The sequence below is a fragment of the Bolinopsis microptera genome, chromosome 13, assembly GCF_026151205.1.
Source record: "Bolinopsis microptera isolate Bmic1 chromosome 13, MBARI_Bmic_1.0, whole genome shotgun sequence".
NCBI lineage: Eukaryota > Metazoa > Ctenophora > Tentaculata > Lobata > Bolinopsidae > Bolinopsis > Bolinopsis microptera.
Window position 1 is genome coordinate 642,338 of NC_087084.1, and position 13,474 is coordinate 655,811.

General features: G+C 37.7%; 2 protein-coding genes across 2 annotated transcripts in view; one reads left to right on the forward strand and one right to left on the reverse strand.

Annotated features, from left to right (window-relative positions):
* The window catches only part of LOC134825413 (uncharacterized), a 146,966-nt gene that overhangs the window by 86,115 nt on the left and 47,377 nt on the right, over positions 1–13,474 (reverse strand). The gene's annotated exons all lie outside the window — the stretch shown is intronic.
* The window catches only part of LOC134825076 (solute carrier family 7 member 14-like), a 7,585-nt gene continuing 6,551 nt past the window's right edge, over positions 12,441–13,474 (forward strand). Inside the window, exons 1-3 of the mRNA XM_063837204.1 lie at positions 12,441–12,485; positions 12,817–12,872; positions 12,989–13,069. Of these exons, the coding sequence (XP_063693274.1) occupies positions 12,448–12,485; positions 12,817–12,872; positions 12,989–13,069 (175 nt within the window). The 5' untranslated portion in view covers positions 12,441–12,447. The remainder of the gene's footprint in view (positions 12,486–12,816; positions 12,873–12,988; positions 13,070–13,474) is intronic.

Sequence of the window (13,474 nt, forward strand, 5' to 3'; positions counted from 1 at the left end):
CCCCAAAGTTTTTTTTTAAATTTTTAAAAAATTTAGGGAAAAAACTTTAAAATTTTTAAAAATTTTTTTTTCCCCTTTGTTTTTTTTTTTTTTTTAAAACCCTTTTTTTTTTTTTTTAAAAAAGTTTTTAAAAAAAAAAATTTTTTTTTTTTAAAAGGGGAAAATTTTTTTAAAAAAAATTTTTAACCTTCCAAGGGGAAAAAAAAAAAAATTTTTTCCTTTTAAAAAAACCCCCCGGGGGTTTTTTAAAAAAATTTTTTGGTTTAAGTTTTTTTAAAAAGGTTTTTGGTTTTTTTTGGTTTTAAAAAATTTTTTTTTTTTGGGGTTTTTTTAAAAAAAAAAAGGAATTTTAAAATTTTGGGGGGAAAAAAAAACCCTTTTTTTTAAAATTTTTTTTAAAAAAAAAAAATTTTAAAAGGGGGGAAAGAAACCCTTTTCCCAAAAAAAAAAAATTTTTTTTTTAAAAAAAACCCCAAAAAAAGGGTTTTTTTTAAAAAAAAAATTTTCCTTTTTTTTTTTCCCCCTTTTAAATTTTAAAAAAAAAACCCCCCTTTTTAAAAAAATTTTTTTTGGGGGGTTTTTAAAAAAAGGGGGTTGGGGGGGGGGGTTTTCCGAATTTAACGTTGATTTCGTTGAATTCAGGATCTGTCTTTAGCAATAGCCAGCAAGAGTTGCCCTGGGATTACTTTAGTTAGCACGCAACTATCTAACTATCTAAAACACAGAGGACTATAATTTATATATCCTCATATTGTGCACCCTTTCTGTTTCGGAGATAATACCTTGGTTACTATGGTTACTATGGTTACTATGGTTACTATGGTTATTATGGTTACTATGGTTGCTATCGTTACAACGGTTATTATGTATATGGTTGCTATGATTATTACGGTTGCTATGATTACTATGATTACACGTGATTCACTGCACTCTACAGTCTATCCCTATGTTCATTATACTCGATTAAAAATTAACAATAGTCCGCAATAATAATAAAGGAAAGTTCACAATTTAATCGGAAATATCATTATTTGCATTGTCTGACCAGGAGGTAAGGTAGTGTTGCCATGGTGATCACGTGAGTATTTCCAGTGGGTTAGCAGCGCTTCTAATTCCCCGACAAAGAAGCAATAAAATCAGACCTGGCTGGCTTATCATACCTTATATGGTTGTGTTGCTATGGTTACATTACCTTATATGGTCATCATAACTACATAAGTCTTTGTTCTTTTGTCGAAGTTCGCAGATTGGGTGATGATTTTGCAAAAAGAGTGTCGATTGTTCAGGTAAATTAACTGTTTTTTGTTGAGTCTCACGGCTAGAGTCTCGCTCACTACTTGGTAGAACTGTAGCAGTGTTACCATGTATACATAACCTTATTTGGGTAAATAGGTTACCATAGTTACCATAGTAACCATAGCAACAGTAAACAGTTATAGGTAAATAGGTAACGTCGTCTGGCGTTTGATTATTATTATTAATGGAGATGTTGAAGGATTATTAAAGGTAAATGGGAGCTTACTTTTTGTATAATAAACGAGCCCATATTTGATTACATTAGTATATTTAATTATAAACAGTCACCAAACTTTCAGCGCGTAACGATAGTAACAGTAACTATAGTAACAATAGTAATAAGTACAGTAAGTATTTATACCATTGTTAACTTAATCGTTGTATTGATCGTATTTTTGCAGCCTGGAAATGCTTGTCAGTTATAGGTGACACCTCCTCCCGCTACAAAGCAATACTGTGCTACAGACAGGGGAGTAGTAGAGTAGTAGAGTAGTAGAGTAGTAGAGGGAGCACGTGCAAACCTTCTGAGTGTGCAAAGCAAACTCTTAGCGCGTGAAGACTGTACCATTTCTGTTTGCAAAACATGTTTTTCACTCGAACCTTTTTTACGTTTACTGTCAATTGCCAACTTTAACTTCTAACTCTCTTGTGGGTTTAGCTAACTCAGGCCGGAGTCCGGACCCCCCCCCCCCCCCCCCCCCCCCCCTTAACAAATGGGGTCACAATTATATTATTATTAACTGTGGCTTTCTCCTGGAACGCAATAGTTTCACGTTTCAAAGTGGGAGTATATTCTACAGAACTCTGTATAGAAGCATGCTAAATCCAATATATAATCCCCTATATAGAAGCAATATAGCAATGTTAATACATTCCGGGTGTCTCTAGGAGTTCTGTAGCTAGTATTCAGTTATTTTAGCTCGCACATTGCTAGTATTTTGAGATGCATTCCCATATAAGGTAATGTAACCATAGTAACACCTTATATGGTGAGTTCCATATAGTAGTGGTGCTATGGTTACACTACCTTATACGGTAGTGTTGCTATGGTTACACTACCATATATGACAGAGTTGCTATGGTAACTGACCACATAACCGGGTGACTGAAGGACTTGCCAGATGCTAAACATCTAGTTTACAGTAAAGTTATTGTATTCTCCAGCAACTGAGGAGTTGCCTGCCGCCGCCTCCCCTCCTCCAACAAGCTTTAGTTCTTTGCTAAATACTGTGCTCTGATTGGTTGATTAGTGTCACGTGGTGTGAGTACTGGACGCTGATTGGCTGGGCTGTGTCACGTGGTTAACCAGCAAGGCTGCTGTAAAACATCGATTATATGAACTATTTTAATGGCCTACTTTACATGTGCTTTAATAGCAAACGAATTTCCCGGATTTTAAGTTGTGCTGCAAATTTGACGTTTTGGTTTTTGCAATTAAATGCAGGATAATAGAAGCTCCACGAAGAGCAAGTGTAGTATATAAAAGAGCAAGTACTATATAACGTATATAAGTTACTATAAGCAGTAATAGTAGGGGTGGTACCGCGGCAATAAACGCGGGAAATAACATAGTCACCTTATAAACACTTTGATGTTTACCAGCAGTTAGCAGTGTTGTTCACTAGACCATGTAACACTGCGCTACTAGTAACTAGTAACTAGTAACTAGTAACTAGTAACTAGTAACTAGTAACTAGAACTAGTAACTAGTAACTAGTAACTAGTAACTAGTAACTAGTAACTAGTAACTAGAACTAGTAACTAGTAACTAGTAACTAGAACTAGTAACTAGTAACTACTAACTAGAACTAGTAACTAGTAACTAGTAACTAGAACTAGTAACTAGTAACTAGTAACTAGAACTAGTAACTAGTAACTAGTAACTAGAACTAGTAACTAGTAACTACTAACTAGAACTAGTAACTAGTAACTAGTAACTAGAACTAGTAACTAGTAACTACTAACTAGAACTAGTAACTAGTAACTAGTAACTAGTAACTATTAACTTGTAACTAGTAACTAGTAACTAGTAACTAGTAACTAGTAACTAGTAACTAGTTACTAGTTACTAGTAACTAGTAACTAGTAACTAGAACTAGTTACTAGTTACTAGTTACTAGTTACTAGTTACTAGAAATTTTCAACCCTAGTAACTAGTAACTAGTAACTAGTAACTAGTAACTAGTAACTAGTAACTAGAACTAGTAACTAGTAACTAGTAACTAGAACTAGTAACTAGTAACTACTAACTAGAACTAGTAACTAGTAACTAGTAACTAGAACTAGTAACTAGTAACTAGTAACTAGAACTAGTAACTAGTAACTAGTAACTAGAACTAGTAACTAGTAACTACTAACTAGAACTAGTAACTAGTAACTAGTAACTAGAACTAGTAACTAGTAACTACTAACTAGAACTAGTAACTAGTAACTAGTAACTAGTAACTATTAACTTGTAACTAGTAACTAGTAACTAGTAACTAGTAACTAGTAACTAGTAACTAGTTACTAGTTACTAGTAACTAGTAACTAGTAACTAGAACTAGTTACTAGTTACTAGTAACTAGTTCTAGTTAGTAGTTACTAGTTACTAGTAACTAGTAACTAGTAACTAGTAACTAGAACTAGTTACTAGTTACTAGTAACTAGTTCTAGTTAGTAGTTACTAGTTACTAGTTACTAGTAACTAGTAACTAGTAACTAGAACTAGTAACTAGTTACTAGTAACTAGTAACTAGTAACTAGTAACTAGTAACTAGTAACTAGTAAACCTGGTGTGTCTAAGGGGTCCTTCACATACATTACGTAATCACTTTTTGGAAATTTTCAACCCCTCTCCTCCGTAATCAGTTTTACACATAGCTATTGTGTCAAAATTACACTAGCGTAATCATTTGGAAACCCCCCGCCCCCCCCCCCCCCCCTTGGCTGATTACGTAATACGTGAACGACCCCTAAATATTGATTATAAGTTTTGGAACTGTATTTGAGGTACGAGGTAATAAAAATAGTGCATCAGCACCAGTACTCCAGCACCAGTACCCCTGGAGTACAGTATAGTGTTTACATGAAATTTGTTTGACGGTTCACAGGCTTTAATTAGTGGTAATAAATACATTACATGTGATATGCTACTCATTACAGAGTATACTAGTATCTAATGAACACTAAGTGCTATGTTGTTGAAGTCTACAAAAGTACAAAGGAGCTGCTTAACCTGATACAAACACTACCACAGACTATTCAAGCAGCTATTATACTGCAGGTGCTTGTTCTTTTGCGGACCTGGATACTACTGTATATCTTGTACTCTAGTAGCAGGGAGGAGGTATTGTGAAATTATTGTGTATACTAACTAATTATTAACTAGTAATTATTGTAGGCACGGCTTACTATCTGGTAACTACTAACTAAGTAACTAGTAACTACTAACTAATTATTGTATGCACTATCTGGAATATGAACCTCTCTGAGGTATGATATTACCAACCATACCGTGAAATATTCAGGGGATACCTCGTGATTATTGACCCATTCAAATAGCAATGTACATCCATACAAGGTAATGTAACCATAGTAACACTACTATATAAGGTAATGTAACCATAGTAACACTACTATATAAGGTAATGTAACCATAGTAACACTACTTATATAATATATAAGATACTAGAAAGCCCGTGATCACAGGGAGGGAGATAATATTAATATTAGTTTTTATCGCATCAAAAAATATCTGTCACAACCGAAGATACAGCCAATTAAAATGTAGGGGGGGGGGGGGGGGGGGGGGTCCAAGGGGAACTTTGGGGAACTTTTTTTAGGGAACTTCAGGAAACCTGGGGGACTTTCCCAAAGTTCCCCAAAGTTCCCCTTGGACCCCCCCCCCCCCCCAATGTACGGCTCGAACTGAACACGACGTAATTACCACAAAACCGATCAAAATATCGCTCGCAAATTTATGCACGTGCACTTGCGCGTTCCAACACCGTTACCAATTACCATGGTTACCATGTAATTTCCTATTTCTCATCTAATTTGCACGTGGGCAGTCGTACATACAAAAAGAATATTTCGAATTATAGTAGAGATGTAGATTACTGACTCATTAAAATTACAAAGTGGACCGGCCGAATATAAGGGTGGGACCATGGTTACCATGGTTACCGTATATATAGACAATAAATATTTAGTAGTTAGAAGTGCGAGGAATGATACTTCAAGGGTGCTGATTTTCCTTATCTAACTAACTAGATACCTGGTAGTGTTATTATGGTTACTAACTACTGGTTAATATAAACAGTATCTCCCATAGCACACACTGACACACTTATTGTATATTGATATGTTGTGAATTGGTCGTTATTATCTTATAGTAAACATTTGGGTTACCAGTAGGTCAATACAAATAGGAGGACATCATCTCACGTGATACCCATATAAGGACATCACGTGATAAGGGAATCATGTCGCGGGTCACATGATTTGAAACTTTCATCAAATAATGAAGGACAATCACACAATAGTGGCACATGTTTGCTAAAATGCTCGGAGAGCTGTGACATCCAGCTCATTGGAGATTGTTTCCAGCAGCATTTACTACCCACGTGTAGCAGACGTGACACCCTAATATGGGCATCATTTCACGTGACACCCTAATATGGGCATCATCTCAAGTGACACCCTAATATGGGCCTCATCTCACGTGATACCCTAATATGGGCCTAATCTCACGTGATACACTAATATGGGCCTTATCTCACGTGATACACTAATATGGGCAGCAGACTCGTAACTTAACTAAATATGTTTAAATAAACTATAAACTGGTGTTAATAGTTCGCACTTAAGCCTCCCTGCTACTAGTACTATCTACTTTACCTTCTGTTAGAATAAGTTGCATAATAATTTTACTTTAGTATCTCTCTCGCTACTATACTATACAAATGTTACTAGTACCAATAGTACATTTTTCCCTTAATTTTGTCCCTCTTTTTTAAAACCTACAAAAATTTCCTGTTTTATTCTCCGGAGTCCTTCTCTTTATAAGTTTATAGAGCTGTCTGTAACCATAGAAACACATATCTATACCATATACGGTGTGTTGCTATGGTTACAAGGTGAACTAAGGTGTGTTGCTATGGTTACAAGGTGCACTAAGGTGTGTTGCTATGGTTACAAGGTGTACTAAGGTGTGTTGCTATGGTTACAAGGTGTACTAGGGTGTGTTGCTATGGTTACAAGGTGTACTAAGGTGTGTTGCTATGGTTACAAGGTGTACTAAGGTGTGTTGCTATGGTTACAAGGTGTACTAAGGTGTGTTGCTATGGTTACAAGGTGTACTAAGGTGTGTTGCTATGGTTACAAGGTGTACTAAGGTGTGTTGCTATGGTTACAAGTTGTACTTAGGTGTGTTGCTATGGTTACAAGGTGTGTTACATACATAACACACTAACAGTTATACAGTATCAACACTATACTGCACTACACCGCACATTTCACACTTTAATGCTGAAGTGTGAGAGGAAACTCTTTAAATATCCCAGTCAAATTAACGATAAGTAAAATGAGGTGTATAGCACAAGTGGTGCCACACGTTGCGTGCTGGTTTCTTAGTAACCATAGTAACCTTAGTAACCATAGTAACTTAGTAGTCATCATCAGAACCAGGACTATACCTTTTTGTGCCCATAAAAGGATTACCGTGCGATATGGAGTTTGTTGCAATTTGACGAATTGATTTTTGAAATATTTGCACTTATTTTTTTTCTTTTGAGACCGCTAAAAATATCAAAACCCTTATTCCATAGTATGTAACCATAGTAACGCTACCTTACATGGTATGTAACCATAGTAACGCTACCTTACATGGTATGTAACCATAGTAACGCTACCTTACATGGTATGTAACCATAGTAACGCTACCTTACATGGTATGTAACCATAGTAACGCTACCTTACATGGTATGTAACCATAGTAACGCTACCTTACATGGTATGTAAATACGTAATACAGGGAGCACGTTCCCCAGGCGCTACATTTTTTACCATAGCAACACCCTATTACCATAGCAACACCCTATTACCATAGCAACACCCTATTATCATAGCAACACCCTATTACCATAGCAACACCCTATTACCATAGCAACACCCTATTATCATAGCAACACCCTATTACCATAGCAACACCCTATTACCATAGCAACACCCTATTACCATAGCAACACCCTATTATCATAGCAACACCCTATTACCATAGCAACACCCTATTACCATAGCAACACCCTATTACCATAGCAACACCCTATTACCATAGCAACACCCTATTACCATATAAGATGTGTTGATACGCCCTATTTCTACTGTACATTCCAGAACCACTGGTATAAGAACACCTGATACCCATATAAGGAGTTACTGAGAGCTACTGCTAGCTAGAGTTACTGAAATTAAGAGCGCCGAGGGAGAAGGGTCAATATAACCTGCACTCTACAGCGCCGAGCTTCACGCCCCTTTGAGGGTCAATATAGCCTAATAATGTAGCCATAGCAACACCACCTTATACCTTTATACTGCCTCAGCAGTGGAATCAATCTAAATTTAACATTTCATTTCAAGCAAAAGAACACTAACTATCATCACTATTTCTTACTCAATGAAATGTACGTATACTATACTTGGTAATGTAATGTAGCAGTGCTACTTCAACACAGTGACTAGTAGTCACTTTCTCACTTCTTTCTAATCCCTGTCCCTAGTTTCCTATCTTAAAATCAGAATACCGTCAATAACTTAGTCGTAACAAAATGTGAGATTTCAACGTAGAATACAACATCTTTACATTGTGCTACTTCTACTTGCTGTGCTACATTGTAGATCCACGTAGTACTGCAGTTTGTAGTTTCCAGAAATCGTTTTGAAAACTACAAGTCCTTTTTCCGCTGAGTACACGTTCGTCAAACTAACAGTAGCACCAGTCGCCATGACAACGGGGAATCTACACACGCACTTACCCACAACTAGCTTAGAGTTGGTTCTATTTTGTGTGCACTATATCCCACAACTAGCTTAGAGTTGGTTCTATTTTGTGTGCACTATATCCCACAAATAGCTTAGAGTTGGTTCTATTTTGTGTGCACTATATCCCACAACTAACTTAGAGTTGGTTCTATTTTGTGTGCACTATATCCCACAACTAACTTAGAGTTGGTTCTATTTTGTGTGCACTATATCCCACAACTAGCTTAGAGTTGGTTCTATTTTGTGTGCACTATATCCCACAACTACTTTAGAGTTGGTTCTATTTTGTGTGCACTATATCCCACAACTAGCTTAGAGTTGGTTCTATTTTGTGTGCACTACATCCCACAGCTAGCTTAGAGTTGGTTCTATTTTGTGTGCACTATATCCCACAGCTAGCTTAGAGTTGGTTCTATTTTGTGTGCACTATATCCTACAACTAGCTTAGAGTTGGTTCTATTTCGTGTGCACTATATCCCACAACTAGCTTAGAGTTGGTTCTATTTTGTGTGCACTATATCCCACAACTAGCTTAGAGTTGGTTCTATTTTGTGTGCACTATATCCTACAACTAGCTTAGAGTTGGTTCTATTTTGTGTGCACTATATCCCACAACTAACTTAGAGTTGGTTCTATTTTGTGTGCACTATATCCCACAACTAGCTTAGAGTTGGTTCTATTTTGTGTGCACTATATCCCAAATAGCTAGCTTAGAGTTGGTTCTATTTTGTGTGCACTATATCCCACAACTAGCTTAGAGTTGGTTCTATTTTGTGTGCACTATATCCCACAACTAGCTTACAGTTGGTTCTATTTTGTGTGCACTATATCCCACACCTAGCTTAGAGTTGGTTCTATTTTGTGTGCACTATATCCTACAACTAGCTTAGAGTTGGTTCTATTTTGTGTGCACTATATCCTACAACTAGCTTAGAGTTGGTTCTATTTCGTGTGCACTATATCCCACAACTAGCTTAGAGTTGGTTCTATTTTGTGTGCACTATATCCCACAACTAGCTTAGAGTTGGTTCTATTTTGTGTGCACTATATCCCACAGCTAGCTTAGAGTTGGTTCTATTTTGTGTGCACTATATCCCACACCTAGCTTAGAGTTGGTTCTATTTTGTGTGCACTATATCCCACAGCTAGCTTAGAGTTGGTTCTATTTTGTGTGCACTATATCCTACAGCTAGCTTAGAGTTGGTTCTATTTCGTGTGCACTATATCCCACAACTAGCTTAGAGTTGGTTCTATTTTGTGTGCACTATATCCCACAACTAGCTTAGAGTTGGTTCTATTTTGTGTGCACTATATCCCACAACTAGCTTAGAGTTGGTTCTATTTTGTGTGCACTATATCCCACAGCTAGCTTAGAGTTGGTTCTATTTTGTGTGCACTATATCCCACAGCTAGCTTAGAGTTGGTTCTATTTTGTGTGCACTATATCCTACAACTAGCTTAGAGTTGGTTCTATTTTGTGTGCACTATATCCCACAGCTAGCTTAGAGTTGGTTCTATTTTTTGTGCACTATATCCCACAACTAGCTTAGAGTTGGTTCTATTTTGTGTGCACTATATCCTACAACAAGCTTAGAGTTGGTTCTATTTTGTGTGCACTATATCCAACAATTAGCTTAGAGTTGGTTCTATTTTGTGTGCACTATATCCCACAACTAGCTTAGAGTTGGTTCTATTTTGTGTGCACTATATCCCACAACTAGCTTAGAGTTGGTTCTATTTTGTGTGCACTATATCCCACAACTAACTTAGAGTTGGTTCTATTTTGTGTGCACTATATCCCACAACTAGCTTAGAGTTGGTTCTATTTTGTGTGCACTATATCCCAAATAGCTAGCTTAGAGTTGATTCTATTTTGTGTGCACTATATCCCACAACTAGCTTAGAGTTGGTTCTATTTTGTGTGCACTATATCCCACAACTAGCTTACAGTTGGTTCTATTTTGTGTGCACTATATCCCACACCTAGCTTAGAGTTGGTTCTATTTTGTGTGCACTATATCCTACAACTAGCTTAGAGTTGGTTCTATTTTGTGTGCACTATATCCTACAACTAGCTTAGAGTTGGTTCTATTTCGTGTGCACTATATCCCACAACTAGCTTAGAGTTGGTTCTATTTTGTGTGCACTATATCCCACAACTAGCTTAGAGTTGGTTCTATTTTGTGTGCACTATATCCCACAGCTAGCTTAGAGTTGGTTCTATTTTGTGTGCACTATATCCCACAACTAGCTTAGAGTTGGTTCTATTTTGTGTGCACTATATCCCACAGCTAGCTTAGAGTTGGTTCTATTTTGTGTGCACTATATCCTACAGCTAGCTTAGAGTTGGTTCTATTTCGTGTGCACTATATCCCACAACTAGCTTAGAGTTGGTTCTATTTTGTGTGCACTATATCCCACAACTAGCTTAGAGTTGGTTCTATTTTGTGTGCACTATATCCCACAACTAGCTTAGAGTTGGTTCTATTTTGTGTGCACTATATCCCACAACTAGCTTAGAGTTGGTTCTATTTTGTGTGCACTATATCCCACAGCTAGCTTAGAGTTGGTTCTATTTTGTGTGCACTATATCCTACAACTAGCTTAGAGTTGGTTCTATTTTGTGTGCACTATATCCCACAGCTAGCTTAGAGTTGGTTCTATTTTGTGTGCACTATATCCCACAACTAGCTTAGAGTTGGTTCTATTTTGTGTGCACTATATCCTACAACTAGCTTAGAGTTGGTTCTATTTTGTGTGCACTATATCCAACAATTAGCTTAGAGTTGGTTCTATTTTGTGTGCACTATATCCCACAACTAGCTTAGAGTTGGTTCTATTTTGTGTGCACTATATCCCACAACTAGCTTAGAGTTGGTTCTATTTTGTGTGCACTATATCCCAAATAGTAAACATTTCAATTATTGATAATAAAATGTTCATCAAGGGATAATTCGGTTCAATTTCTACTGGCTCTAAAATGTAATTATAATATTTCGTAAAAAGGCGCTGCCAACGGTTACTTCACTAGTGCAATATGTATTACCATAGCAACGACAGCGTTTCTATGGTAGCTTCTAACACTTGTTCTTATTTCGTTAATTATTAGTTTCCTTTGCCAACAACACCCAAACAACAACATGGCGAACCTAGCAAGCTAGGAACGAGGGGCCAATCTCTTTTTCGTGTAGCGTTCGGCCACGGTCCTTTCGGTACAGATTTCCCTGCAGCATAGTCGGGACGCAACCCCAGGCATATGCACTCGTGTTATTTTCGCAGCTCTAATGAGAGCCACTACCATTTACACCATAGTTTGGTGAGTGACGGCTGCCCTTCAGTTTTTGAGATTTTGGCCCAACTGGGGTTCGAACTCGCAGCCTTCAGGCCAGTAGACAAGCGGATCAACCAACTAAGCCATCGAACCAAACTAGTTAAACAACTTTAAAGATAAATAATTGCTTGTTTTAAGAAATCATACCACACTTAAAGGAAATATTAGTTTTGTTCCTTAGCACTGAAGAGTCTTCAACATTAGCTCAACGAATATTGGTAAATTGATTTAAATAAATACCGTCGGAGTTGTCAATCTGCAGCCAGAGATATCATAAGTTTACTATACTAAGTTGGGTATTGTGAACACCTCCCTGTTCCTCAGTTTTAAGTGGTGTCAAAGATGTCACATCACCACAACATTAATACTAAAGATAGGCCAAAAGGTCTGGGCCTAGTACACAGGGGGACCTGTGTGCACTAGAAAACTTCTCCAGACTCGTAATTAACTGCTGACGTGCACGCAGGTCCCCCTGTGCACGCAAACTCGCGTGCATTCAGGAATTACGAAAGGATATGGCACCCATATAAAGGTGTCCCGTGAGATGATTGATTCAAAGGGAGAAAAAAATCCTCACGTGAGATGATGCCCATATAAAGGTGTCACGTGAGATGATGCCCATATAAGGAGTGTATTAAGCTTTATTAGCTACCTAACTGCGAATACAATACCATATCAATCCTTTGCAACCTCTCATCAGTAAATATCTCTTACTACTCTCATCGGGTTCCTTTTTTTCTTATTTGTATGACTAATCTTTTCCTTATTTGCTAAACTGTAAATACACCGTAGTGTAGATGAATGATTCTAATCTAGCCGGGAATGGAAACCACAGGTAAATCTATAATTAGAAACTTAATCATAGATTAATTAATAGATTATCAATTAGAAAATAATTGTAAATATTAAACAAGTATATATGATTAGAACTGCAAAACCTTATAAACTTATAATTGTAAATATTAAACAAGTATCTATAAACAGAACAGTACGAACCTTATTATTTTAAATATTACAAACTTTGTAGTTTATCAATGATACGTTTATGGAAAGTAATTATTATTGACTATAAATTTGAAAGACAGTCATAAAAGGCGGCAACCTAGGATTACTCGTCTTACTTGATTTAAATAATCAATAATCAATGCTAATGATTCATGTTTCAGGGAGACATCGTCTATTCAGAAGTTTTATAATTCCGTCACAAGAAAGAAACCCGTTGGTGAGTATCTGAAGTTAGCTGACGTTCAATGTAGCAGAGTTACCATGGTTACAGTAGCAGAGTGAAGTTGAGTGGTACCCATATAAGGAGTGACACGTGACATTTTAACTGTTCAGGTTACACTGGGGTATTCAGAGAAGAAAGTTATAATGCTAGTGCAAGAAGGATGGGAACATTGCTCGACATAACCACCACAGGTAGGGAGGGGAGATATAGGGACTGGGGGGATATAGGAAAGCAGGAAGAAGGAGAGGGAGAGGGAGAGGGAGAGAGGGAGAGGGAGAGGGAGAGAGGGAGAGGGAGAGGGAGAGGGAGAGGGAGAGGGAGAGGGAGAGAGGGAGGGAGATGGAGAGGGAGAGGGAGAGGGAGAGCGAGAGGGAGAGGGAGAGGGAGATGGAGAGGGAGAGGGAGAGGGAGAGGGAGAGGGAGAGGGAGAGGGAGAGGGAGAGGAGAGGGAGAGGGAGAGGGAGAGGGAGAGGGAGAGGGAGATGGAGAGGGAGAGGGAGAGGGAGAGGGAGAGGGAGAGGGAGAGGGAGAGGGAGAGGGAGAGGGAGAGGGAGAGGGAGAGGGAGAGGGAGAGGGAGAGGGAGAGGGAGAGGGAG